The 27,997-nt window shown below is 54.1% G+C and overlaps 1 protein-coding gene across 8 annotated transcripts in view; it reads left to right on the top strand.

The window, feature by feature from the left end:
- The window catches only part of TSPAN11 (tetraspanin 11), a 78,300-nt gene extending 61,535 nt beyond the window's left edge, over positions 1-16,765 (top strand). For 6 of the 8 annotated variants that reach the window (XM_032268543.1, XM_032268542.1, XM_032268544.1 and 3 more), the window contains 5 exons: positions 1,769-1,843; positions 3,038-3,142; positions 6,303-6,461; positions 6,825-6,911; positions 15,614-16,765. In XM_032268543.1, the coding sequence (XP_032124434.1) occupies positions 1,769-1,843; positions 3,038-3,142; positions 6,303-6,461; positions 6,825-6,911; positions 15,614-15,673 (486 nt within the window). In that variant the 3' untranslated portion in view covers positions 15,674-16,765. Of the gene's footprint in view, positions 1-1,768; positions 1,844-3,037; positions 3,143-6,302; positions 6,462-6,824; positions 6,912-7,066; positions 7,208-15,613 lie in introns of all 8 variants that reach the window. The other 2 variants (XR_004265500.1, XR_004265499.1) reach the window with 2 other exon arrangements.
- The last annotated feature ends 11,232 nt before the right edge of the window (positions 16,766-27,997 follow it).

Below are 27,997 nucleotides of genomic sequence, written 5' to 3'. Positions count from 1 at the left end.
TCCTGAGGCTGACTAGACCCCTAGCATGTGTGCCCCTAGCCTGCACCACACCCAGCCCTCTCCACACCCCTGGCCAACAGGCATCTGACCCTGGGGAGGGGCAGACAGGGCTCTCGGCTGGAGGTTTTCCTTGGTGCAGCGAAGAGCCTGGGGTAGGCAAGGAAGGGGCAGGGACCTTGCTTTTGTGCTCTTGGCCCAGGCCCCATAAATGATGGGGCTAGGCCTGACGCTGTTATTCTGAGACTGGAAAGTCTCCCTGTGTCCCTGACTCTGGGAGATTATAGGACACAGCAAAATTGTAATGAGGAGGGGGGTAATTCACTTCTTTTGAAAGGAAGCCTTGCTCTCAGGCACAGTTCTTTCCCTGTGAAAAGAAATGGCCCCTCCCCTGTATTCCTTAATCCCTGCCCATGCCAGGCTCGCTGCTGAGTGGTGCAGGAGATGGTTGGGCGAGGCCCATGGGCCCATGAATAAGGTTGCCCCTGAAATGCCCAGCAGCCCGTCTGTCCTGGGCACCACCACCACCCACCACCATATCCCTTCTGCCCACACTCCTTTGCCTGCTGAGTGAGCCCTAGGGTCTCAGTCTCACCCACAGGCTGGGTCTTCCCTAGAATCCAGCCATCTCAGGGACCATGGGTAGCTGCCCTGCTGTGGCTGGGTGGGCAGGCAGTGCCTGGGGCAGCCCAGGTCGGAGGTGCTCATTAGTCAGGCTGAGCTTCCCCGCAGTGGGGCCAATTTCGATCAGCAGTGCTCCCCCTCTCTTCTCTTCCCTTGTCCCTGTCTGGGAGCTCTGTGGCTGCCTGTAGCTGGCTTCATCCCTGCTCTTCCAGGGTGGGGAGAGAGGGAGGCCCAACGTGCTTTCTAGACCTGTTGCTCCTGCAAGCAGAGTTGGTCGACCAGGATCCCAGGAGCCTCCCTGACTGTGCAAGCCAGTGGGGGAGTGAGAAGGAAGCAGGGCCCATGTCCTCCTACAGGTCACACTTGAGTGCAGGGCTGGGAAGCCAGCAGCAGCAGCAAGGCTGTGAGTGGCGGAGCAGGAATGAGAACCCCTGCAGGGGCATGAAGGACGGGAAATGGGCATTGGGGCTGAAAGACAACACAGGAATCACCTGCCTTCCCTGGACCTCTGATTTGCTTTTTCCTAAGGCTTGGTTGCCAGAGTCCACCCTGGTCCCTGCACTCCAGCTACATGGGCATTCTCCACTCCCTGAAGGCAAATGCCCCATGCTTCCTGCAAACTCCAGGCTTTTCACTTGTCCTCCCTTCTTCCTAGAATGTGCTTCCCTCCTTCACTTAGCAAATGCCTGTTCAATCCTTAAAGATGTTACTTAGGTGTCACCACCTCCAGGAAGCCTTCTCTGACTGCCCACCCTACCAGGAACCTCCCACCATTTCTACAGCGTACCCCATAGTTGCATTTGTAACACAGCATTGCAATCACTCATCTGTCTTCCCACCATCAATAACGTTGAGAGTATTAGTTGTCTTAGTTACACTACCTGGCATCTGGCATCTGGCATCTAGCAGGTATTTAATACCTATTGGGTGGATGGATGCATTACTGAATTGTCAGCTGACCAAAGAGGGAAGGAGTAAGTGGGGAACTTGGTGCCAGCAGCCAGTGAGGCTGGTACGGCCAGGAGGAAGATGGCATGTTTGATAGGGGTCCCAGCAGGTATCTCTACCGCCCCCACCACTGTAGGGAAACATCTGTCATAGCAGCGTCCCAATCCCAGTGGTGACCCTCCTCTCTCCTTGCTCCTAGTATTTCTGCCTGTTGCTCGTCATCTTCCTGGTTGAACTGGTGGCGGGAGTCTTGGCCCACGTGTATTACCAGAGGGTAAGTGACATTTCCTCCTCCTGCATCCTCTGTCAGTGCCCTGAAGAAGCAGTGTGGGTGGGGAGGTTTGCACTGTGATGAGGGAAGCTGAGGCAGGCGCAGGGGTGGTCCTGTTTCCCAGGCCCCGGCAATCCCCCCGCACACCTGCATCCCGGCTCCAGCAATTCTGTGCTGCATCTGTTGATGCTGATGTCTTCCATGTGGGAGCTGGGGATGGGAGTTTCCCATGGGACATTGGCTCATCCTTCCCCCCCTTCCAAGGATGGTCTAGAGGATGAATCCATCTGTCAGAGACATCCAAGAAGAAAGGCCTGGGCCAGGATCACATGCCAGACCCTGAACAGGATCAGGCCTTGCCTGCCTGGCTTGGACAAGGATGGAGTGTGTCCCATCCACTCCCCACTTGAGCCCTCTGAATCAGAGATTTGAGGTCACGACTGGGGTAATGTTTGGCCGGTAGAAAGAGTGCAACCCTGCTGGTTTTTCAAGCCAGTGCTTGAAGTTATAATTTTTTTTTTTTTTCCTTTGAGATGGAGTCTTGCTCTGTCTCCCAGGCTGGAGTGCAGTGGCATAATCTCAGCTCACTGAAACCTCTGCCTCCCGGGTTCAAGTGATTCTCCTGCCTCAGCCTCCTGAGTAGCTGGGATTGTAGGTGCCTGCCACCACGCCCACCTATTTTTTGTATTTTTCAGTAGAGACGGGGTTTGCCATGTTGGCCAGGCTGGTCTCGAACTCCTGCCCTCAGGTGATCCACCTGCCTCAGCCTCCCAAAGTGCTGGGATTACAGGCATGAGTCACCACACCCGGCCCAACTGTAAATATTTTCAGTGTCACCTCATGATCACAGTTAAGATCAACAGACATTTTAAAGCACCCTATGTCTGGCCTCACTGCCACTACCCACCAGCTTCTGGATGTGACCCTTTACCTGAGCCGTCTCCCCAGCCTCTCAGCTCTGTCCGTTACACCTTTGCCCTAAGTAGGGGCCCGGTTTTTGCAACCTCCTCTCCATGGCCGTCTTCTGCACTGTCTCTGGCTGATGGTCCCTTCCACTGCTGAGAAACCTCTGCATCATCGCATCCTCTGCAGTCCACAGTATTCTAGAATTAGCTGGGGAGGCTTGGGAGTGGGCCTGGTGCCAGGGCAGGGTGGGGCTGGTCCCGTTGATGGCGCCTTCACTCCCTCCCTCCTCAGCTGAGTGATGAACTAAAGCAGCACTTGAACCAGACTCTGACCAAGAACTACGGGCAGCCGGGAGCCACGCAGATCACCGCCTCAGTAGACCGGCTCCAGCAGGATGTAAGCCGTGCCCCACATGGCCTTGAAGGCCAGGCCCACATGGGTTCAAACACTGACTCTGTTCTTTCCCGTCTGTGTGACCCTAGGGAAGTTACTTAGCCTCTCTGAGCTTCAGATGTCACATCCTAAAAATGAAGCCTCTTTAGGGCATATGGGCATTAAATATGATCACATCTGTAGATGTCCTCACCCGACATGAAAAGTACCTGCTGAAGCCCGGTTCCTCTCCTTCCCCGACGACCTCCTCCAGATCCCACCCCTTCTGCCTTCCCATTCTGGGGCCTCTGGGGCCTCCCTGGCCAAGAATCTGTCTGTGCCAGGAGAACTCCATCTCCTGCCAAGATCTGGGCCAGGAAGCTCCTCCCCAGCCTGCTTCCACCCGTAGGGCTGCCTTCCTCCTTCCTCGGATAGCTGCCTGCTGCGGTTCTATAAGAGTGAGCTGTAGCCAGCAGAAGAATTTCAGTTACGCTGCCCCAAAACCTTCCAGTGCAAACCATCAGGCAGAATGCTGGGGGACAGAAAGCTTTTCTCCTTTCCAAGAAGAGTCGCAGCAAATCTGTCCAGGGACACCCACTGGCCTGACCAGACGCAGGGGACACGAGCAAATGGACCTCAGAGCTGTCCTGTCCAATACGGCAGCCACCACCACCCACATGTGGCTGTTTCCAGCTCGGTTAAATACAACATTCAATTCCTCAGTCACACCAACCGCATTTCCAGTGCTCGTTAGCCCATGTGTCCAGTGAGCTCCAATTGGACAGCACAGACAGATGTAGGACGCCGCCTTCATTGCAGAACGTTCTCCTGGACGGCGCTGCTCAGGATCCAGAAGTGTTCATGTCAGATAATTCGAGGCAGTGCCCCCTGCCCACTCTGGTCCCCCTTCTCTCTGCCACCCTATTCCTCACCCCCACTCCCTAGACCTGAGGCCTTGATCTTGCCCCCCGGGAACGTCAGGCAAGTAGAGGAAGTAGAAGTACCAAGCTCTGAGCCCCAGAGGCATCATGACTCAGGGCCCCTCCCATCTCTCCAAGACGCTGGCCCAGCTCCCAATGGGGGCTGCACGGAGGAGTCTCTTCTCTGAAATAGTGGCCTGGGACCCACATATACACTCAAGTGCATGCCCACAGGCACACTTGCACCCATGGGCTCAGCTCAGGACCAAGATGAGGCAGCACACACTGCTGGTCAGCCCTGTACAAACTAAGTGTGCACTCCACCCGCTGGGCCTCACCTATGAGGAACTGTGCTAGAAAAAGAGGGAACAGGTCAGGATCCCTGCCCTCAGGGAAGCTGGACACACAGCAGTCAGTGCAAGGCTGGACCACACTCAGAAGAGAGAGCAGGGGAGGTGGGGAGGCCCCCATGGAGCAGAGGTGGGGTTTGATTAAGTGAAGAGGATGGGAGCAGCAGGTCAGGGCTAGGGGCAGATGAGGAAAGGCACAGCTAAGAGCGGAGGCTGGGTCGCTGATGGAGACCTGCAGGGCATCTGTGCATGCAGACACCGCCCTCATATAGGCCAGGAACACTTAGAACCCCAAGCCACGTCTCAGCCAGGAGACCAAGCCCCGAGAAAGCAGTGGCTGCAGAGCCAGGGCCAGCACTGGGCCCTCCAGCAGCGCCACGTGGATGTAAATGACAGACACACGATGCTGTATTCACACAATAGTGATGGTGGAAGTAAGCGTCTCTCCTTCACCACTGACTTGGCGGCAGGCTCTCTTCTAAGTGCTTTATGTGAGTCACCTCTTTCAGTCCTCACAACAGCCTGGCATGGGGGTACTTTTGTTGTCTGCACTTTACAAATGACACAGCCATCCGGCGAAACCAGCACAGACGGGCAGAGTCACGTGGAATGCGCAGTTCCCCCGTGACTCCTTGTGCACGCTGTGCCTGTCTCCGCGCTGTCTGTGTGGCCGTCAGACTCTCCTCAATTCCTGGGGCCCCTGTTCACCCTGTGGCTCTCTCCTGGCCCTGGACAGAGCACTAACCCCTTCCTCCTCTGTGCCACACATAAGCTTCTATTACCTCCTACTGCATGACAGTGGATGCTGAGCTACCCGAGACTAGGCCCCATGCCTTACTCGGGGTTCTTCACTCCAGGCACATAGCAGCTGCCCAGCAACCTCTTGTGAGTTGATCTAAACATACCTCCACCCCTCCCATCTCCAGACACACACCAGCGATAGCCTCACAGCAGCCTGTTCTGTCCTGTGCAGGGGCTTTGAATCTCAGTGCTGCAACTGGGAAAGGCAAGAAGTAACCGGTGTCCACTGTCTTGGAATCATTTTACAACTGGGCTGGCACGTCCCTGCCCTGGAGTGGTGCAGACGGCCCCAGGTCTTAGCACTCACGACAGCCCCTCTGACTGACCCTGGTCTGCCAGTGCCGTGGGCTGGCTGGGGTTCTGAGACGTCAAAGCCTGAATGGGAGCCGGGAGCCTCTAGCCAGGCTGGATCCTTGTCCCTGTGTCCTGACTCCTGGGTGGCCAGGAAACTCCCCCACCTTGTGGTTTTGCCCACACCCTGGGCTCTGTCACCCTGTGGTACACAGCCTCACTCTCTGGGGACTCACCTTGCAGACCTGCTCTGCCACCAAGTCACCCGGCATTAAAGGACTTGTGTGGCTAAAAAGACTCACACCTGTAATCCCAGCACTTTGGGAGGCCAAGGCAGGCGGATCACGAGGTCCACAGATTGAGACCATCCTGGTTAACATGGTGAAACCCTGTCTCTACTAAAAATACAAAAATTAGCCAGGTGTGGTGGCGTGTGCCTGTAATCCCAGCTACTTGGGAGGCTGAGGCAGGAGAATCGCTTGAATCCAGGAGGTGGAGGTTGCAATGAGCTGAGATTGCACCACTGCACTCCAGCTTGGGTGACAAAGTGAGACTATGAGTCAGAAAAAAAAAAAAAAAACAAAAAAAAACAAAAAAAAAAAAACCTGGCAAGCAGGTGTCCTGCAAGCAGTTAGCACTGAGTCTAAGAGTGTTAGAGTGACCAGCTCTCTGCTCAAAGCAAGGGAAGGGAAAACACATGATACAAATACTAACCATGGTTCAGGCAGACAAACAGGGGTCGGGTTAGTATTGAATAATGTGTCCTGCGGCCCTGGAACCCTACACAGGCCTCTCACCTCCAGCCTCTGCCTCTGCCTCCAGTTCAAGTGCTGCGGAAGCACCAGCTCAGCCGACTGGCAGCGCAGCACATACATCCTGTCGCGGGAGGCCGAGGGCCGCTGGGTGCCCGACAGCTGCTGCAAGACAGTGGTGGTGCGCTGCGGCCGGCGGGCCCACCCCTCCAACATCTATAAGGTGGAGGTGAGCATCCAAGCTCAAGCTGGGGGTGATGAGAGGGCCCCAGCCTGGCCGTTCAGGAGCCCCCAAAAGGCAGATGGGTATGGGAAAAGCAGGACATACCTGCTCCTTGGCCATAAGCCCACAGTGCCTGGAGCTTTCCAGGGTCTCTACAAAGTCCTGGGACAAGCAACTCATACTGGAGAGTCTAGGACACCACAGCATGCCCCTGAGGCCATTCAAGTAGCCTCTGACCAATTCAGGGTTGGGTCCAGCCCATGAGTCCTCTGGCTTGTCCTCAGCCTCTGCTGCAGTGACAGCCCACCCTTCCTCCCTGCCCATCCTCGCTCCTGGCCCATGGCCACGTCACCTGCCCATCTCTTACAGGGAGGCTGCCTCACCAAGCTGGAGCAGTTCCTGGCCGACCACCTGCTGCTCATGGGGGCGGTGGGCATCGGGGTGGCCTGCCTGCAGGTGAGTTGCAGTGCAGGGACTGGCGGGGTGGAAGGGCTTGGAACCCCTCTCCCATTGACAGAGGTCTTCAGTAACTGCCTGGGCTGAGCTAGCTGACCCTTTGCACACCTGTGCCCTACCCTGCTCTCTTCTCTCCCCTTCCCTCTGCAACTAAGGCTGAATCCCACGGTCAGTCTCTCCCCCAGGGAACATGAAGGAAGATACCTGGGGACAACATGAACTTGTCAGGAACAGGGACCTGGGAGGAGTGTGAGTGTGGGCTCAGGCATGTGCATGCACCCCGTGTGCACGCAGGGGTGAGTGTGTAAGCCATCTGTGCCACATGTGTCTGCATGCATCTGGGTCCATGTGGTTGGGGTTGTATGCACATATATGTGTTCAGGGTGCTTGTGCATGTGTGTGTGTGCACGTATCTGCATTTGTTCCTTTGTGTGTGTGCATGTGTGTTTGTGTGTATGTAGTCAGTCCTCCAGGTCCATGGGTTCTGCATCGTGAATTCAACCAACTGTAGATAAAAAAATATCCCCCAAAAATGGACGACTGCATTTGTCTACACTGAACAACCTTGTCATCATTCCCTGAGCAATGCAATGTACCAGCTATTTACATAGCATTTATACTGTATGAGGTATTATAAGTAGACTAAAGATGAGCTAAAGTATAATATATGGGAGGATGTGCATAGGTTATGTGCAAATATTGTACCATTTTATGTCAGGAACTTGAGCACCCATGGATTTTGGTGTCCAAGACAGTGACTCTGTGTGTGTGTGTGCACATGCACTCATCCAGCTGTCTCCCTGAGGATGAGCAATGTCTTTGGCTCCCATTTCTCCCTGTACTCTCCCTACTGGCTGCCTCCAAAGGAAATCAGGGTGACTCTGTCAGGTTGCGCTAGTCAAGAATCCGAAGGAGGGGAGCCAGGAGGGACTCCTCAGCAGCAAGGGCCCCTGCAGTCCCCACCTCAAGGGCACTCCTGCTTCCGCTCAGCAGGAGCTGAGTGTGGGCTGTCCTAGAGTCTTGCTGTCCTGCACAGCCCCTCCCACTCCAGGGCTGGGCACCGTCTAGAGAAGGGGAGGAGCAGAGGCTTTGGCCTCAGAAGGCCTGGGTCCAGCCCTGGCTCTGCTCCTATGTAACTCTGAGCTACTTAACTTCCCTGTCCACTGACTTCTTCATCTGCATAATGTGGACCATTTCCCCAGCTCTTAAGGTCTGAAAACAAGGCGACGCCCATGACCCACTTACGAAGCACCTGGCAGGTAGGAGGACCTCCACAAATGGAAGCTGTCTTTCTCCAGTTTTCTGTAGACTTCAGAGGATTTCTAATTCTTCCTCTCATTGGGTCCACACAACAACCTGAGATGCAGGCCAGACAAGGAGTAGTGTTCTTTGCTTTTTTTTTTTTTTTTTTTTTTTTTTTGAGACAGAGTCTTACACTGTTGCCTAGGCTGGAATATGGTGATATAATCTCAGCTCACTGCAACCTCTGCCTCCCAAGTTCAAGTAATTATCCTGCCTCAGCCTCCCGAGTAGCTGGGATTATAGGTGTGTACCACCACGCCAGCTAATTTTGTATTCTTAGTAGAGGCTGACGTTTCACCCTGTTGGCCAGGATGGTCTCAAACTATGCCCAGCTCGGTCTCTCAAAGTGCTGGGATTGCAGGCATGAGCCATGGTGCCCAGCTGTTCTCCACATTTTACAAATCAGAAAGTTGAGACCCAGAGAGGTGACTTACCCAGGGCCCCACACCCTGAACCGGCACCCAGGTCTCCTGGCTTTGGCCCTTTGCTTTTTCAGACTCCCTACCACAACACAGAGGTCTGTGGGAAAGAGAAGCAGGGGACAGTGGCCTTGGCTGGCTTGGAGAAACTTCCAGTGCAGGGCCCTTGGAGACCATGGAGCCACCTACCCACATCGTCTGTGGGCCTGGAGCCCAGCTGCAGCCTGACACACTGGGAGGAGGGTCTGTCGCCTCTGGAGGGACACCCATCTTGGTTCTGCCACCTACAGCTGTGTGACCTAGGGCCAGTTCTTTCATCTCTGACCCTCAGTTACTCATTTGTAAATGGGGCTGGTTACACCTCATCTGGTGGCTCGTGATGGGAATTAGCAACATCCATATAAATCACTTGGCTCATTGCTGAGCAGATAGCAGGTGTTCGATAAATCATACGCATAATCTTTATATTTCTGCATAAGCACATTATCTCAAAAATAAAAAAAACCTGTAGTTGTTCCTTGGCCAGACCAGCCTTCTCCCCTTCATCCTCACTCACCTGCAGGGCCAGGGAGCCCAGGTGGCATTAGCCTCGCCCCTCTTTTGCACTTCCCCAGGGCAGGCCTTCTGTCCCATGTGCTGAACCCCAGAGGAGTCACTACTGGGAATGGGAAGGGACACTCAGCAGCACAGGGCAGCTGAAGTTTCCAGAAGCCTGTTGCTCCAGGTGCTAGGGGCCTGCTCTGCATGGACACTGACCAGGCCTAGGCCACTCTGTCCATTTCTTCCCCACCTCTCTGGCCTCCAGAACCTGTAGAAGCTGCAAAGGCAGCGGAGCCAAGGGCAGGGCATGTGGCTACAGATGCCCGGGGCCGACGGTCACGGTAGACCGCGGCTGTGTAGGTCTGACGTTGAGGAGGTCAGGTTGTTGAGCAGTGGACCTGCAGGCCTGCCACGCCTCCTGCCCGCTCACAGCCCCCACTGTGCATTCTGTGTTCCTTCGCCGTTGCTGTGGAACAGCTTTTGGTGGCTCTGGACCTCTTGCCCAGTTTTCTCCTCTGCGACCCACTGAGCCAGCCCTGCAGCAGCCAAGCCTCGGGTTACAGCTCCCTCTGCCAGCCGACGCTGGGCACTACATTGCTCAGTCCCTGGTGGGCCATAAGCCTTGAGAAAGGGCTCATACCAGTGTCTTCCCCAGGGTCATAGTTTCCCTCTCAGCGAGCAGACACCAGGCATTTATCTCCCCTACCTACCCAGCCTGGCACTTCCAAGACCTTCAAGGCTGGGGACATATCACCCCAAGATGGTGTCATCATGTTCCCAGCTCCCAGCTACTGCAAGAAATCTTGCTTGGGAGTTACAGGGCCTGATTTCTAAACATAGCTCCACCTCCTGCTGTGTGACCTCAGGGAAATCACATTCCCTCTCTGAACCCTTAGTGTCCTTACCTGTAAAATGGACAGATTGGATATTTGTGAGCCTATTTTAAGCAGCAGCATGCTCATTTCAATGGAAGTCTCACATAGAGCCCCGTACATGAAGTATAGGAGGTGTCCCTGCTGTTCCAGGCAGGGACAAGCCTAGCATGACAGCCTCCCCTCACTGCTCCTCTTGGTGGCCCTGAGCTACACTAGGAGTTTCTGGTACAGCTTGAAAGCTGTGTGTTAGGCTGCAGATGAACTCCAGGCCCACAGACAATGTGGGTAGGTGGCACCATGGTCTCTAAGGACCCTGCACTGGAAGTCTTTCCAAGCCAGCCAAGGCCACTGTCCCCTGCTTCTCTTTCCCACAGACCTCTGTGTTGTGGTAGGGAGGTTGGGAAAGCAAAGGACCAAAGCCAGAGGACCGGTTCAGGGTGTGAGACCCTGGGTAAGTCACCTCTCTGGGTCTCAACTTTCTGATTTGCAAAATGTGGAGAACAGCTGGGCGCCATTTCTGGGAACCTTCTGGATCTCACGTGCTATAATTTTTCAGTAAGGCTCCCGTCTCAGGAACCGATGACCTTGAGACTGACGTCCTGCAGCACCTGGAATGTTAGAGCAGATGGTTCGTGAACACTGAAAACTAAGCAGAATGTTTAGTGAAGGCAGCACACCTTGATTCCAGCCAGGCATCTGGCAATGCATCACTTGTTGCCTCGAGGACGTGTGGACCAGGCACTTGTATGCTCTGGAGAAATCGGGGCAGGCTGGATGACCACACTGTGAGAGGGAGAGGAGAGCGCTCACGCCAGCCTGGCAAAAGGTCTCCAGGAGCGGGCCATGGCCTTCAGCCTCAGGCCTGTCTCTTCAACATTTTTCTTGGTGATCTCAGCAAAGACCCAGAAAGCACGCTAAACTATTTACATAGCATGTCTGTTCTGTCGCATGATAAAGCCAGCATTGATAAAAGAGCTTGTTGGACATGAAGACATGCTGAAACGAAGGGTAAAACATTTAACAGAGTTAAAGTCCTTGCATTTGAACTTTGTTTTGTTTTGCATTGAAGCCTGTAACAGAGTGGGGGCCTCTGCCTGAGTTACAGGATAGGGTGCTGCCCACAGAGATGTGGCCTGGAGCTGCATTGGTGGAAATCGTGGAGAGAGCCAGGGGTGGGGCTGCTGGCTCAGGCCACCCTCCAGGTGGGACCAGACCTCTGCAGAGCCCCCAGGGAGGGGTCCTCAACCTTGGCCGCACATTGGGATCACCTGACAAGCTTTAAAACCACCCCAGGCCTGGGCTGCCCCCAGCAAAATGAAACAAAATGGTCTGGGGCTGGCACCCGGGTATCCGTGTCTTTGTGAAGCTCTCTAGTGATTCCACTGTGTGGCCAGAGGCAGAGGGAGTGGCAAGGGATGTGTGGGGCCGGGAAGTCAGATGTGCGAGAGGGCAGAAGATGGGGAGCACACGCAGCACCCTCATGGTCTCGAAACACCCAAGGCAGCCATGTGGGGAAGGGAGGGACTTCCTGGGAGGTTCCAGAGGACAGAAGGGAAACAGTCGGTGGAATTCTTTTCAAGGAGACACATTCAAGAACTTTTGAACAATTGGAATTGCTAAACAGTGGCCCTTGCAGACTACTACACTCTCTGTGGCTACAGGCTGGGGCAGAGGCTGGGGGCCGGCAGGGATGCTGAGGGGCAGTCCCCGCACTTGATGGGCAGAGGCCCCTCCACACAGAGGTTCTGCATTCTGGGAGTGCACCTATCCCCTCAGCAGGGGCCCCCCACGCTTCTCACTCACCTCAGTCATGGAACAGTACCCAAAGGCAGTTCCAGACCTGGACAGGTTCATCGCAGTGCTGAGGTACCCCCTGACCCCCGCCGGTCCGACTATGCCACCTGAAAAGGCCTTACAGACTACCCGGACCAGTGCTGCTGGCCCTGGCTTGCATGCTAGAATGGAATCATATAATACATATAATTATACAATTATATACTAGAATAAAATACCACTGTATTTTATTCTATAATAGAATTAAATACCATTGCAGCCAGGTGCAGTGGCTCATGCCTGCAATCCCAGCACTTTGGGAGGCCGAGGCGATCAGATCACAAGGTCAGGAGATCAAGACCATCCTGGCTAACACAGTGAAACCTCGTCTCTACTAAAAATACAAAATATTAGCCAGGTGTGGTGGCACATGCCTGTAATCCCAGCTACTCGGGAGGCTAAAGCAGGAGAATTGCTTGAACCCAGGAGACGGAGGTTGCAGTGAGCCAAGATCGTGCCCCTGCACTCCAGCCTGGGTGACAGAGCAAGACTCCATCTCAAAAAAAAAAAACCAAAAAAACCCATTGCTCCGGCCCCCCACAAACTGGCTCAGATTGTCTGGGCTGAGGTCTGTGCACACGTATTTTTAAACCTCCTAGGTGGGTCAAATGTGCATTTGGGGTTCAGAGTCCCTGGGCTCATCTTATTCATACACATTTGAGGACATCAAGCCCTACCACAAGTCACCTGCTGAAGGTGACACAGCTGCTGTGGCAGAGTGGCCAGGCCTCCAGCTCACAGGCCTGCTTCCTCCACACCAGCTTCCTCTCTTGTGGGTGGACTCTGGGGGCACTCCACTTTGAGGTAACTTTAGAAGCTAATTTCTAGAATATTCTAGCTGGGGAATATTTTACTAAAAATGTCACAGTAGCCCAGCCCTTTTCCTGCTGCCCTCCTCATATCAGCGTCCTGGGAGCCTCCGCCCACAGCCTGCAGAGGAGGCTGAGGGGCCCATGCTCGTGTTTACTCTGGAGCAGAGCTGCCATGTGCTAGGTGCTGGGGCCCCATTGCAGGCAGGGTGCCATCCCTTCTCCCAGGGAGCTTTTGCTTGAAGGAAGGGGACAGATAAGTGTGTGGCAGTCACAGTGCAGTGCTAGGTGTTAGCAGGAGCGCTGGGGTTTAGGAAGCAAGCATCAGTGGCCCTAGCCAGTCACGGGAGGTCAGGGAGGGCTTCCTGGAGGAAGTGCCATCTCATTCAGTCCTGAAGGAGCCCAATAGGAAGTGACAGAGGGGAAAGCCAGGGTGAGAGAATAGCATGTGCAAGCCCCGGCTTGCAGGCAAGGCGAGGAGCGGGGGCTTTATCCTGAGGGCCCCAGGAAGCCACTGCCTGGCCTCTCAAAGGACTGGGATGCTGGAAGGACTGGGTGCTGTGCTGTTGGTACCTGTTATTCTAATTTTTAAAGAATCTCACCAAGGAACACCCTAGACCAGTGTAGAAACCAGATGTTTTCCTATCGGCGGAGGGGGGTTTGAGGCTGAGAGAGAGATAACTGTACCCAAGCTCACATAGGCCATTGGTGCAGCATCGAATAGAACTCAGCCCACCTCCAACATGCTCACCTTGCAAGATGGAAACAGTCTCAGAGCATAGAATACTCACAAGATAGTCAAGACTGGGGCCTGCAGGTCATTAAAAGGCAAACCAAGCAATCATCTTGGAAGGACTCCCCAGAAGCTCCCTGGCCCTCCCTTCATGCTCTCTGCTGACAGCCAGGTGCTGTCAGAAGCGTCAGAGGAAGCTGAAGGCACACGGCCTCCCTGTTAAAAATGTCCTATGTGTGGCCAAGTGCCACACACAGGCAGCTGCCAGAAGACAGCACCTGACACCGTGCCGGCTGGACCCACAAGCCTACCCCTGCCCCGTCTGCCACCTTCAGCACCTGCAGTTAGCTGGCGTTGTGTTGTCTCTGTGTGCCCCCTGCTGGAGCCACCCGTGCTGGTTTCTCAGTGTCCTCTGTCAGGAGGGAGACAGCGCTTATTCTGGAACCACACTGGGTGGCATCCCGTATCCCTCCACATGTTTCTGCATGGGGGTGTGCATGTGGACACAGTGATGAGGGTCTGGCCCACTCACCTCTCCCCCTTACTGTGCCTGTCCTGGGAGGCTCCCTGGGAACACCCAGCTCATGCAGGAGCCTGTCTGCCGGCGAGCTTGGCCCTTCCCTCCCCCAGCAGGAGACGTACATTGCAGGTGGTACAGACGTGGTTTCCAGCATAAATCTGTGCCGGCGAAACAGCCCCCTCTGGCCTCCCGCTTAGCACAGATTAGATTCAGAAAGCCCCACAGGAAAATCATCAAACCATGAGGCAGGGACAGGGAAAGAGAACGCGCTGCACCACACCTGCATGGGTGGAACGGCATGACCGCCGCCCACTTAAAGCTGGTGGGCGATGAGAAAACCTAAGCCGCCTTTCAGCCTGAGGCCCCAGGTGAATTGACACCATGTCTGCAGGCTGAAAGCAGTGTTCATGCCCCGTGCTGTCCTCCAGGTTGGGAGGGACAGAGAGGAGGAAGGCGGGGAAGAGGATAGGCCCCTTCTGCACTTCCTCTCCCAGCTAGCCTGTCAGAGGCTGGGTACCGGACACACACAACTACACCAGCCTGCTCGCCTCCTGCTAGGTAGAGCTCCAACTGCATCCAAGTTTGCACCGACAAGGTCAGGGTAGCAGCAGCTGCTAGGAAAGACAGGAAACTGCCTCAATACTTAGGAGAGCCACCTTCACCCCAGGTACCACAGACAGTCATGAGGCTGCTCTAGGCCAGTGCCCTTCTCCTGTGTGCAGACAGCCGAGATCCAAAACCATGTCATCGTCATCAGCAGGATCATAATCACATCACCCTCAATGCATCCTTGGGTGGGAGGGAGGAGAGGAAGAGGAGGAAGGTGGCAGAGGAGAGCCCATGAAGGGCAAGGTGAGAGAACAAAGCTCCTCTGCGTTCTGGAAGTGGAAAAAGTGAAAAGGGGTATGTGGGGTGATCCTCCCAGGCCTGCATATGCTTTGGACTGGATGCTCCAGCCCCTCCTTGTTCAGCCTGTGGATACCAACAGAAGGGCTGGCAGACAGGACTCTCGGGGCCTGGGCGTTTTGCTGCATTCTAGGCTGATTGACAGGGTGAGCTCGCCAGCTCTATCATTCTACACTGACAGACCGGGTGACAGCTCAAGGGGCTCCTCCCAGAGTCTCAGTTTCCCCCATGGCTCCCGTACACCAACCAAAGCATCAAGGATGGACCTGAGTTTATCTTTGGAGTCCAAAAACAGCAAAACACAGGCAGACTCTTTCCTAGAGAGACAGTCTGCTTCAGACAGTTCTGATGAGGGAGTGTAGACGTTACTCTTAGGGTCTAATTAAATCAGGCCATCTCTGGAGAAGATGGAGGACCACAGACCAGCAGCAGCAACTGGGAGCTTGCTAGGAATGCAGACTCTCAGGCCGCCACCCAGGCCTGCAGACTTGGAATAAGGAGGTCCCCAGGTGACACATGCCCATGAAAGGGTGGAAGCCCTGCTCTTGGAGAGTACCTGGCAGATTGTGGTTCCCCCACGCCCATCGCCATCACCCAGGAGCTTGTCAGAAATGCAGAACCTCAGGCCCAGCCCTTTGAGCAGGAATCTGCCCTTTGTCCAGGCCCCAGGGATTTGAGCGAGCAGCACTGCTCCAGGGCCCTGAAGGCCAGCAGCTTCCAGGAGTTCTGATTTATCTTTGCTCCTCTACTCTCTCCACCCGGCAGATCTGCGGGATGGTTCTCACCTGCTGCTTGCACCGAAGGCTCCAGCGGCATTTTTACTGATGGCCAACCACCTCCTCTTCCAACTGCCCTACAGGAGGACAGGTGGCCGCATGCCATCCGCCTGCAGAGTTAGCACCAGCTCCACTAGGGCCATAGATGCCCCCTCCTCTGTGCCCAGCATCTACAAATCCACCAAGTGCCTAAGACCATAGCTTCTACTGTGCCCACCCAGGCAGGGACCCTCGGACCCCTCTCCTCCACTTCTGAGCTCCCATGGCCAGATCCTGGGCAGGGAAATGATCCTTTCAGGAGACAACCAGAGCTCCGCACCAGGCACAGGGACACTGTGGACTAGGGAAGGTTGACAGTTGGGCTCTTTGCTCCCTCCCAGCTCTTGAACCGGGAACAATGGGCAGAAAACCCAGGTCTCCCAGGTTTTCAGCACTGGATTCCCCCACCCATGCTCAAAAGCCCTGACCTTGCTGATTCTGGAAGATGCATGGGGTGGGGTAGGGAGGGCTGGTGTTTCCTCCAGAAGACCTTGCTCTTTGACCTGCCCACTGTCCACACTGCCTCACCTGGAAAGCCATGTCCTGCTGGCCTCACTCTTTCCTGCAGGGCCTGGGAGTGGGGAGGCCTGGGTAGGGCAGCCACAGGCTGGGTGGAGTTGCTCTGGCAGGGAGCGGGGGTAAGGTGGCCACACCAGCACATGCTGCAATAGGAGCAGAGCCCCGTGCCTGCCTAGCAACCTTCCTGGGAGAATCCCCTTGGGGAGACCCTGGCCCCAAGCCCTGACCTCTAGGGACATGCCCCCCAGAGGGATCTCCTGTTCCAGGGCCTGATTCTCAGGAACATCAGGTTTTTAAACCATCTTCAGCACCTAATGCTGGTGGGTGTCAAGCATTTCCTGGAGTGGACCAACTCACGACCCTTTAAAGTCGCAGCCACTGAGAAAGGGCAGCTCTGAGTAGAGGGGTGTCTGCCTGAGCCTCACCTTTCCTGGGGCCCTCTCCTTACCCTGTGGCCACCAGCACTCTGCTTCCCCTCCCACCCGTCCTGGAGTGAACAGAGCTTTTGTCTTGGGTTCTCTCTTGCATCACTAAATTCAGCAGGGAATTTTTCAGTAAGAACGTTCCCCAGTGCTAAGGGAGAGCAGAAAGCAAACCCTGGAAAATACAGAGTATCCATGCTGGAAGTTTTCCAGAGAACAGGTGTCAACTTGTACAACACCCATAGGGATCCCCCCAAAATGGCTGTTACAAGGGGGCAGCCCATTACACTAAAACCCCTTGCCTGGCTTCCACCCTCCCCAGGTCCTGCACTTCTTCCCAGGGCAGGACCCTCTTTCATCCCCCCTACGACGGGAGCCACCTTGTTGTGCTACCACCGAGGCGGAGAGAGACCCCAGCTCGTCTCCCTACATGATCCAGCTCACACCGTGATGAGCACGTTGCTGACCTAGGCCAATCCTGGGGGAGGGGTGCTCTCTCTCGCATACATAGGATTGGCCTCAAGGCCACCCAGTGCTGACTGCAACAGGGCCCTGAACTGCATCCTTAGCATAGGAAGTACCCACATGGACAGAGGGAAGCCCAGCCGCAGGGCCAGTTGCCTCCTCTTCTCTGGGTATTCTCCAGTGGCTTCTTGGAGTCTAGGCTGGTTTAACTCCCCTGCCTAAAAGACCCTGGAGTTGCTGATGCAAATTCATTAAAAGGAAGACCAGATACCCCAGACTGCAGGAGGCCAAGCGAAGTGGCGTAGTGCGTGATTAGCTTTGCCGCCCTCCCACCTCCTGGGAGTCGTGCAGGTAATCAAAAATCAACTGTGACTCCCAAGCTCTCTGAAGGGCTAGATCACAACAGATAAGTCTTATTACAGAGGGAGAGTGGAGAGAGAGAGAGAGACGGTACTGGGCTAGAGCCATGTTCTTCCTGGTGGGGTGTCAGGGGAGGCAGCCATGAGCAGGGGGTGCTGGGGCCTTATCTGTCTGCCACGGTGGGGAAGAGAGACAGGTGGCAGGCAAGTGCCCTGTGCACAGCCCTGTCACTGAGGGCAGGCCCAGGAGAGCTGCCCCATCTGCCCCAGCCCCATGTGATGGTTGGGCCAGCCTGACTGGGGCAGGATTAGCTGCTTCCTGCCTTGTGTCATCCAGCCAGACTGCCACTTGGAGGATGGCTGGTCCAAGCTGCAAACAGTGGCAGAACCACCCAGGGCTTCTTGGAAATCTGACCACCTCGTCCATGCCAACAGCCTGGGGGATGAGACAAGGTTAGAGGAAATGGAGGCCCAGGATAGGGCAGGTTCTGCCTGGGAGTGCACAGCAGCTGGAGCCTGGACTCAAGGATGCAGCCCCCAGCAGGGTGTGCCCCTCCTGCTGACGAGGGCACAGATAGGGGCCCAGGTCAGTTCCTCCCACGCCCCTGCTTGGAGGCTGGCAGTCTTGAGAGAGAGAAGACATGCCTGTGGAACGTCACCATCAGTCCTCTGCAGGCGAAAGGCTGCTGCACACCGGGCCCCAGGAAAGCAGCATTAGGTGCTGGGATGCCACCCAGCTGGCACAGGCACGTCCTTGCCCTGCACACATCATGCTGCCCTTTCCTAAGCTCGCAGGGGCAGACGCCAAGAGATAAGGGCATGTCCACAGGTCCCCCCGGGTGACCTGCATCAGGATGGGAGGCAGGAAGGAAACGCGGCCTTGGCTGAAGGGATGGGACGTGTGTGCCCATTCTCTTTTTCCCTCCTGCTTCCCCGGCACGCTAACCCCATCTCCAGGAGCCCCTCAGGCAGATAAGTGGGGAGCGTGTCCGGGGATTTTTTGTGTTTATCAAGGGCCTGCTGTGCACTTAGAATCTGTCACCATACTTATCTTGCAGTTACCCCAATAAGAGGGTGACTTCTCCCATTTTATAAATGAGGAAATTAAGTCTGGGCAAAGTTAAGACTTGTCAGTGGTAATGGCTGTTGTCTTGCCACCCCCGGAGAAGGAAGGAAAGCTGGGCCAGGAGCCCCTCTCCTCAGTGTCCCACAGTTTTCCATCTCTGTAATGAGCCATTGGGCTGTCATTAAGGAACAAAGTGTCACTCAGGGGGCACTGTCACATAGCAGCCACCACCATAACTCCTTCACATGTGCCAAGGGTTCGGAAGCCTGGCTCATTCAGGCTGACAGCTGGGCCCCCAGGTGCAGGGGCTCAGGCAGCGGGCAGGAGCCCAAGGGGCCAAGGCCCATAACAGCCACCCAGCCCATCACTCCAGGTGCCAACAATGACCCCAAAGTGAGAGCAGGGACTGTCCCTCAACCCTCAGAACATTCGTGCAGGGTGTGGACTGTCATGTCCATGTGGAGATCTCCCCTCAGGCCACACCCACTCCCAGAGCCACCCTGGGCAGGGAGGGGCATGCTGAGGGTGTGTTGACCACCTCCCTTCAGGTGAGGCCCTTCTCTGCCTTATTTCTAACCCCTGCATGGAGCACCTGCTGTTGCTGGGGCTCTGGGGTGGACCCTATGTGATTTCTGTTGGGGAGCTTGCGCTGTGCACAGCCAGAGGGCCCAGCATGGCCCTGCGGGGTGTGGGGGGAATATGGGAGTTCACTGTGATGTGGCTCGGGGCCCTCCTGCTCCAGCTTTGGTTTCAGAATCTGCTACTTGGGCCCCGCTTCAGGGTCTTGAGGCTGGAGACGTGAGTTGGAACAGCCATTGTCATCACCGCCCACCCTGCCACCACTTAGAAAACATTCTTGATGTACTGGCCACCCTGGGCCTGAGTCTTTTGCATGGCTGCTGTGCCGGGCTCACATCCGCTGAGGGTATAGTGACCAAGCGTCTAAACCAGTCATTCTCAAACTTGGCTGAGCATCAGAATCACCTGGAAGGGCTTTTCAAAACAGATTGCTGGCCCTACCCCCAGAGTTTCTCATCAGGAGGGGCAGGGCCAACATTTGTATTTCTAACAAGTTCCCTGGAGCTGCAGCTGATGGCCCTGGAACCACATTTTGAGAACCGCTGCTTTAGACCAAACCCCAAAGGAAGATGCAGCCACCCTCCTTTGTATGTCACAGCGCTCAGGGTTCACAAGTCCCTTGGGTTCTACAGCTGAGCTCCACCTGCAGCAGCTGAGATTCCCAACTCACTCCACCCCTGGGGGTTGGGAGTGAAGCGCGTCACCATGATCAGCTCACCACCTGCCAGGAAAGCCTCTCTGCAGTGCATCTGTTCAGGCACTGCTCTTCCTGGAGGACTCTCAGATGGTCTGTGATCTTGGCCAGGAGACCAGGTGCCTGGGTCCCTTCCTGGAAGGGGACAAGTTACACATCCCAGCCCGATTTTCCCACCACCTTCTATGTGCCTTGGGAGAACCTGCTGCATTTTGGCTGCTCCCTACCCCTATTTCAGCTGTGCCCAGCCCTGCTTAGAAACCAGAGGCCTGCTCCCCATGCCCTACCCTGTGTAAGTGCCAGGCCTCATTCCAGGTAGCCTGATGTTGGTGAGGCCAGATGGGCTCCTGGAACCAGCTCTCCCATGGACATGGGTCATCACAGTATCCTAGAAACAGAGACGATGCCTAACCTAGTGCCTACAGAGAAATTGTTCTCCTTGTAAACATACCCCTGTCCTTAGCTGATCTCAGTGGAAGCCCAGCTTTGTGTGCTAGGGGGCATGATAATGATAATAAAGGAATTATATCTAGCACTACCTTCTGTTGATTTTTTTTTTCTCCTCTGCAAGGAACTCCCAGGCCATCAGTTCATCAAATGTACCACTACCCACTGCTACATTGTGAAGCTGCTCTTAGCCACGGCTCCCCTATGAGGAAACCATTGGCCACATTGGATAGGGTCCTGCTTACCCTTCTTTTGTCAGCCGTCATCACTGATGTGTTTGAACTGACTTCTCCTGTTCACAAGTGTTATTAGCTGCTGGCTGCAATGGAGAGCCAGGCTCAAATATGTGTACTTAAATTGTGTTCCTCTTCAGGCTTTCTCAGTCCATGTTTTCATACCATTTACCTTGATGCACCACCAGCCTCTGTTCATGAGCCTGCAGTGAGCTCTTCCCACTGCAGGTGTCACCCTCTGCTTGGCTGCAGCAGATGCAGAGTGTGGCAAGAAGTCAGGAGCAAGGGGGCTCCGTCTGGTGAGACACACACTCCTGCCCCCAAGACTATCTCACTCCACTGTGACAGGGTTTCTCCACCATGTACCAGCTGATTTGTCCTCATCCCCAGACCTGGAGTTGGACACGTTTTCTTTGCAAATGCAGAAAGATGAGTCTTTGCTGAGGGGACTAGTTGCCCAGTCCAGAGCTAAAAGGAAGTACATGCTTTTGTCTATGATATAAAATGCTCATATTATTTCATTCACTATTCTGTCTAGAAAACTTGCTTGAAAGGTAATGTATTCATCTGTATTCACACTGCTAAAATGGACTAACTGAGAGTGGGTAATTTATAAAGAGAAGAGGTGTAATTGACTCACAGTTTCACAGGCTTAACAGGAAGCATGGCTGGGAGGCCTCAGGACACTTACGATCATGGCAGATGGCAAAGGGGAAGCAGGCACCTTCCTCACATGGTGGCAGGAGAGAGAGAGAGTGTAAGGGGGGAGGTGCCACACACTTTTAAACAACCAGATCTCATGAGAACTCCCCATCACGAGAACAAGGGGGAAGTTTGCCCCCATGAGCCAATCATCTCCCACCAGGCCCCTGCCTCAACACTGGGAATTACAATTTGACATTTAGGGAACACAGAGCCAAACCGTATCAGGCGGTGAGAAGCCTGAAGAGCACTCGAGTAGTCTGGGCTCGGGGGGATCCCCAGACAGAGGGATGGGGGTGGTCAGGGAGGCAGCTGAGGGCTGACCCACACGGCTGCTGTGAAACCAAGTCCCTGCCACTTGCGATGTAAGCACATTGATCCACCCAGGGAGGTCCCCAGGCAGGGACACATTTTGCAGGGGAGCTCTAGCCACTCACTCTGCTGTGTCTGCAGGGCCTCTTTGGTCAAGGTCCAGTTGTTCACAGAACAGTAGTAGCAGTGGCCTTCTGACTGTTTGGATGTTGGACAGGGGAATGGAGCCAGCCAAGGGCATGCTCACGGTCATCTCTGCCATTGGAGCAGGTTGCCTGCTCCCCTCCACCATCACTATGAGCGTGAGTGTGCACGTGCACGTGCAAATCATCCAACACAAACATACCAAGGAGAGACAAGTCCCCTCCAGGCCCTTTCCTGCTGCAAAGAGGCAGCACCATTGCTGGTTTACAACTGCTGCCTACACAGCCCCAACAGCCAACAAGGGCCTTGTCAGCCAGGCAGCCAGCACGATGCCATTGCTGAAGCTGTGCCTTTGGTGGCTGCTGGCTGGCCTGCCAGCTGCCACTACTTCCCAGCAAGTGCTGATGCCTCATTTCAGCCCCAAGGACCAAGTTATCATTGCTGCCCCTGGGTGGGGACCCTGGTTCCCACTCCCTCTCCACAACTGAACAGAGAAACTGCCCATGGGAGGAGAGGACATGGGGCAAAGAGCATTTTCTTCTTAAAAGCAAATACATGAGAAGCCCCTACTTCCTTCTCCCTCTGGCTTCTGTCTCCAGCTGAAACCCTGTCTGGCAGTGACTTGAGCAGAAAGGGGAGGATCCTGCCAGGCACCTGGTGGGAGCCTTTGCATCAGGCCAGAGGCCAAGAGGGAAAGAGTGAAGCAGGAATCCAGCCCTTTCCATCAGCAAGGTACAAACAACGTCACTGCACTAAGGACATTAACAAAGCCAGCCAGAGGCAAGAAGGTTAACATTCCCACAGTGGGGGCGAGGAGCAACTTCCACTGGACTTTCAAACACACTGTAGTCCATGAAGCCCGAATTCTACTTTAGAGAGCCCTGAGTCAGGGGCCAGCGGTCAAATTCAATATGCTCTCCCCAAGTTACCCATTGATAAATAAGAAGGCTGGGTCATTTTAGGAACTAGGGTCTCTTGCTAGAGAAAAGAAATATGTTGAGAATATACAGATGGACCTCAACTTATGATGAAGGCTACCTCTTGATAAATACATTTTAAGTTAAAAATACTGTGACTGGGTTAGACGTGGGGGCTCACACCTGTCATTCAACACTTTGGGAAGCTGAGGCAGGAGGATTGCTTGAGTCTAGAAGTTCCAGCCTGGACAACATAAGGAGACCCTGCCTTTACAAAAACAAAACAAAAAAACAAAACAAAACAAAACAAAACAAAACAAAACAAAAAAAAACGAAATTGGCCAGACATGGTGGCACACACCTATGGTCCCAGCTGCTATGGAGGCTGAGGTAGAAGGATTGCTTGAGCCCAGGAGATCAAGGCTTCAGTGAGCTGTTGTTACAACACTGCACTCCAGCCTGGGTGACAGAGCGAGACCTTGTCAAAAAGAAAAAGAAAAGAAAAAGAAAACATCAAGAAAGAAAAGTCAAAAATGGATGTAATACACCTAACCCAGCAAACATCATAGCTTAGCCTTACCTACCTTAAACGTGCTCAAACACTTATATTGCTTACATTTTAGCAGTTATCTAACACAAAGTCTGTTTTATAACAAAGTGATAAATGTCTCATGTAATCTATTAAATACTATTCTGAAAGTGAAAAACAGAATGGGTTTTTGTATGGATACTGAAAGTATATTTTCAACTGAATGCACATGCCTTTCACACAATCATTAAGTCAAAAAATCATAATTTGAACTATCATAAATAGAGGACCATCTGTCTTGGGATTCCAGAAATTCAGTGGGGGAGAGTTAGGGTGGGATGAGGGAGGCAAAGGCAAGGAGCTTCATGAGGTCATTAAAATTACAGAACACGGGCTGCAGCTAGCTTTGCCCACAGGTTGGATTGGCCCTGCTCTGGACATTGGATACGGTTAAGTTCCAGAACTCAGTAGCCAGGAGAAAAATTTGTAGGCAACAGGTACTAACCACAGGGAACAGGTACTAACCACAGGCAACAGGTACTAACCACAGGGAACAGGTACTAACCACAGGCCACTGTGTAGCCCTCCCTACCAGTTCACCTGTCTCCGCTGCACATAGGGCCAAGGGAAACTAGGCAGTGCCCAGGTCTGCCACCATTGGCTCTCAGCTATCTGATGGTCTCTGGGGCCCCAAAGGGAAGTCCCAGATGGCAGCATCCATCAGGAGAGCTTGGTTCAAGCGTGCCCTGCAGAGGGTTGTTACTCTTTCTGTTGGCTTGAGGAGACAATAGGCTGCCTCATGGCTGTCATTAAACTCAGAAAAGCTAGATGGCTAAATCAATAGCCTCGCAATTGATGATGAATGCTTTAAGGATGGACCATCCCAACGCCAATATCTGTGAGTCCAAAATGACATTTCATCTGGATTCCCTCTTGCCTCTGTGGAATGTTGAGTGCTGCTGCTGAGCTAGCCCAGAGCAACCTGAGGCATAGGGAAGCTTGTTCCCGGAGCGGCAGCTCACCCACCTCCATACACCAACTCCCCTTCCCAGACCAGCTCCCTCCCACACCTCTCTCCTGTATCCCCAGCTTTCAGCCTGCGGGATGCTCTTCCTTGGGGACCTGACTTAAATTGAGGGATTCATGTTCAACCAATTTCTTGCCAAGCTCCTGTCCTGGTCCAGGAACAAGCTGGATGTCTCCATACACATGCTATTATTTCATCCCCACAGCAACTCTGTAAAATAGGCATTAGCCTCATTTTGCAGATGACAAAACCAAGACAAGTTCAATGACTGCACAGGGTTCATATGGACACCAAATGCAGAGTGGGAATTTTTTTTTTTTTAAGACAAAATTTTGCTCTGTTGCCCAGGCTGGAGTGCAGTAGCACGATTTCGGCTCACTGCAACCTCCGCCTCCCAGATTCAAGCAATTCTCCTGCCTCAGCCTCCCAAGTAGCTAGGATTACAGGTGCCTGCCACCATACCCGGATTTTTTTTTTATTTTTTTGTATTTTTAGTAGAGACGGGGTTTCACAATGTTGACCAGGCTGGTCTTGTACCCCTGACCTCAGGTGATCCACCCGCCTCGGCCTCCAAAGTGCTGGGATTACAGGTGTGAGCCACCGCGCCTGGCCCAGAGTGGGAATTTAACCCAGATTCTCCAATTCCCAAACCAGTGCCCTTTCCACCCACGCGACGATACTTGTCTAATGGTGAAAGTTCAAGCATGGTTGACGGCTGATAAGATAGTTTTGGTCTGGAGGAACCTCGATGATGTTTATGGGAGCATTCTGCAAGCTTTAACGCTCAATACACACAAAAGAGGTTTAATTACACCATGCTGGTATCTGTCCTCTCCTGCACAGGAGGAGAGTCCAGAAAATCCATTCATCCATTCCTTTGGTGCAAACAATAAGTCATCTTCCTGTCCATGCTGGATGAATGGCAAGAATGCTCCCTCTCCCACCAACAAATCCAGTTAACTACAAAGGCTGTGCATCTCTCAGATCTGCGCTCTGTCTCCACCCACTCCCCTTCCCTGCAGCTCTGTCATCTCTCATCTACATTACTGCAGTGCCTGTGCCTGATCTCCCTGCAGCCTCCCCTGCCCCTCTGACCACTCTTCACACTGCAGCCACAGCCAACTTTCTAAAGGCTAGGTCTGAGCCCATCACACTTGGGCTTAAAGCCTCTCCATGACTCCCAGTGCTCTCAGCCTAAACTTCAAGATCCTTGATCAGGTTTTCAAGGTTGTGATCTGGCGGTGTTTCCAGACACTCCCCCTTCACCCTATGTGCTTCTGCTATGGACCACATCCATCCACAGGACACATCTCCTTCCATTCATTGCCAAGTTAACTAATGTCACCTGTCTTCAGCTCTCAGCATCAACATCACCCCCTCTGGAGGGCCTCCTTCTCCCCAAGTTGTGTCACTGCCTCTCCCACACGGCCAGCCAGCATCCTGTGAATATCACATCAGCACTGACCTGCAATCACGTTCACTCTTCTGGGGTCCCCACTGGATAGTTGGCCCTGGAAGCACAGGGACTGTGTCTGCATCCTCCGTAACTGTCATCTAGGGGCTTGGCATGAGTTACTTGAGTATTCTGTAAGTCTGAGCCAATAGACATTTATGTGTGCAGGCACCAGGTTAGCTGCGTGGAGGGCTAGCAGGGTTCTGCCGCTGCTCATAAGCCCACCTTTCTCACTTGTGCTTTGCTGAGCACAACGGAGAGGCAGTTTTTGCACATCACACAACAGTGAGGGGCTCCCAGAGTCATCCCAGCCACTCCCATGAACTGAGGAGCCCAGACCCATCCCAGAAGGCACTAGCCCAGACACCAAAAGTCCCCAGGGAAGGAAGATGACCCTTTCCTATATAGCCAGGGCAGCCTGCCTTCCACGGCTCCGCTTGTGTGACCAGGGCCTGGTGCTAAGAGAGAGGCTGGTGCGATCCACTGCCCTGTGAGCCACAAGCACACAGGTAGGTCCACTGACCTGGGGGCAGGATCCAAAGCAAGAACAAGCAGAGACGGGGTGGCTTCCACCCAAATTCCCACAACTTGGTTGGTCCTCCACAGATTATGGGGGTCACCTGCCCCTCAGCCATGACCAGTCCTCCCCTGCAGCCACTGAGTCTCTCTCAGTCAATCTCCTGGGGAGGTTCTCAGGGACCCTGCTCCAGCTGGACCTTTGGCAGAGGGTCCCCTCAGACACAGAGTGGTCTCTACAGGCTTTCGGACACGGTGGCTGCAGGATGGGGCCCTGAAGGCTGTTGCTTTCGGACAATTCCATGTGGACCTGGCCACCCCCTTGAGGAAAGAAGGAAGTAGAACTCCACGCAGAGAGGGTTTCGAGATGCCCACCTCCAACTGTTGTCAGACCCACAGACCCATGTGCACAGTCGTTTTTTTGTTTGTTTGTTTTGACGGAGTCTCGCTCTGTCACCCAGGCTGAAGTGCAGTGGTGCAGTCTCAGCTCACTACAACCTCCGCCTCCCAGGTTCAAGCGATTCTCCTGCCTCAGCCTCCTGAGTAGCTGGGACTATAGGTGCACACCACCACACCCAGCTAAATTTTTTTGTATTTTTAGTAGAGACAGGGTTTCACCATGTTGGCCAGGATGGTCTCCATCTCCTGAATTGGTGATCCATCTGCCTCGACCTCCCTAAGTGCTGGGATTACAGGCCTGAGCCACCGCACCTGGCCTCATTCTTTATGCCTGCTTCCTCTCCAGGGACATGTAGTTCAGCAATGACCCAGGGCAAGGGGAATTCTCAGCTTCTTTCATCTACCAAGTGTCACTGCGACTGTGACAGCATGACAGCCAAGGACCCAACCAAGGCCACTGGAAGACTTTTACTGCAGCGGTGCAGTGGGGCGCCCCCAAACCCCACCTCCTCAGAGTGCCTGTTCGGAGCAGGGACCCATCCTGGACTACTGCCTCACTGCAGCAGAGGGGTAGGCCAGACTCTGAGGGTCTGCGGGACAAAGAATGGGCCCCATGCACCTGGCACCCAGCTCCCATCCTGTGCCATGTCCCTGCTAGTTAGCACCTCCACCTATAGAGGGGCGGGAGAGGACAGGACAGTCATTTCCATCCACCTGAACTGCTCTTTGGCCACCCAACCCTGGAGGGATGGTCATCTAGTTTCAAGTCAATCCAGAACATCTACAAGAGGTTCTAGGGCAGGGCAGCAACCTCTCCAGAGACCCCAAGATGCAGGCCCATGTTGGAGGGAGAGGGGGCGACACTGCTCCAGCTGGGGGCTGTGGGGAGGAGACCTGCATCCTGACACCCGCTGCCAGTCACCTGGAGGCAGTTATCAGGCCCTTCCTGCTGACCTTGTCTGTGAGATGGCTGCAAAGAAAAGCCGAGTCCACATCAGACACTCCCCTGTAGTCATCTACAAACCCAAAAGGACTTTCCGAGACAAGTTTCTAAATTGCTTGCATCAGAACTGATTGAACTAACTCTGACATTGGCAAGGGCTAAGCAAAGTGAGGGAATTCACTCAGGGGAATTCTGCCCCAATGAGATCACAGTCAGCAGACACTGAGGAGAGACACTGAGCCACCTTCACTGGCATCACAGGATATGGCCCTCTGGGAGGTGTGGGGACAACTCCACAGGAGGGGCAAGGGACTTGGAGAGGAACAACTACTCTAGGCATGGAGGCTTCCACCTAAGGTAGACTCAGCCAAATGATCAAACAGCAAAGCACAGGGTGAGGCAAGAAGGCAGTTTGAGGGCCTGTGAACAAGGCTCTGCAAACAGATGGATGAGGTGGGGGGTGGCCAGGGAGGAGACACTGCAGCAAAGACTCCAGGGCCAGAGGACACCCTGAAAGCACTCCAGAGACAAGACTTTCAGGGAGGCCATACCTCTCCCAGTGCACTGGACTGTTGCTGTTAACAAAAATTAAAAATTGCATAAACAAA

The sequence above is a fragment of the Sapajus apella genome, unplaced genomic scaffold (genome assembly GCF_009761245.1).
Source record: "Sapajus apella isolate SASKATOON/1434 unplaced genomic scaffold, GSC_monkey_1.0 scaffold183, whole genome shotgun sequence".
Classification (NCBI taxonomy): Eukaryota; Metazoa; Chordata; class Mammalia; order Primates; family Cebidae; genus Sapajus; species Sapajus apella.
This window is presented reverse-complemented; position numbering and strand designations above follow the sequence as displayed.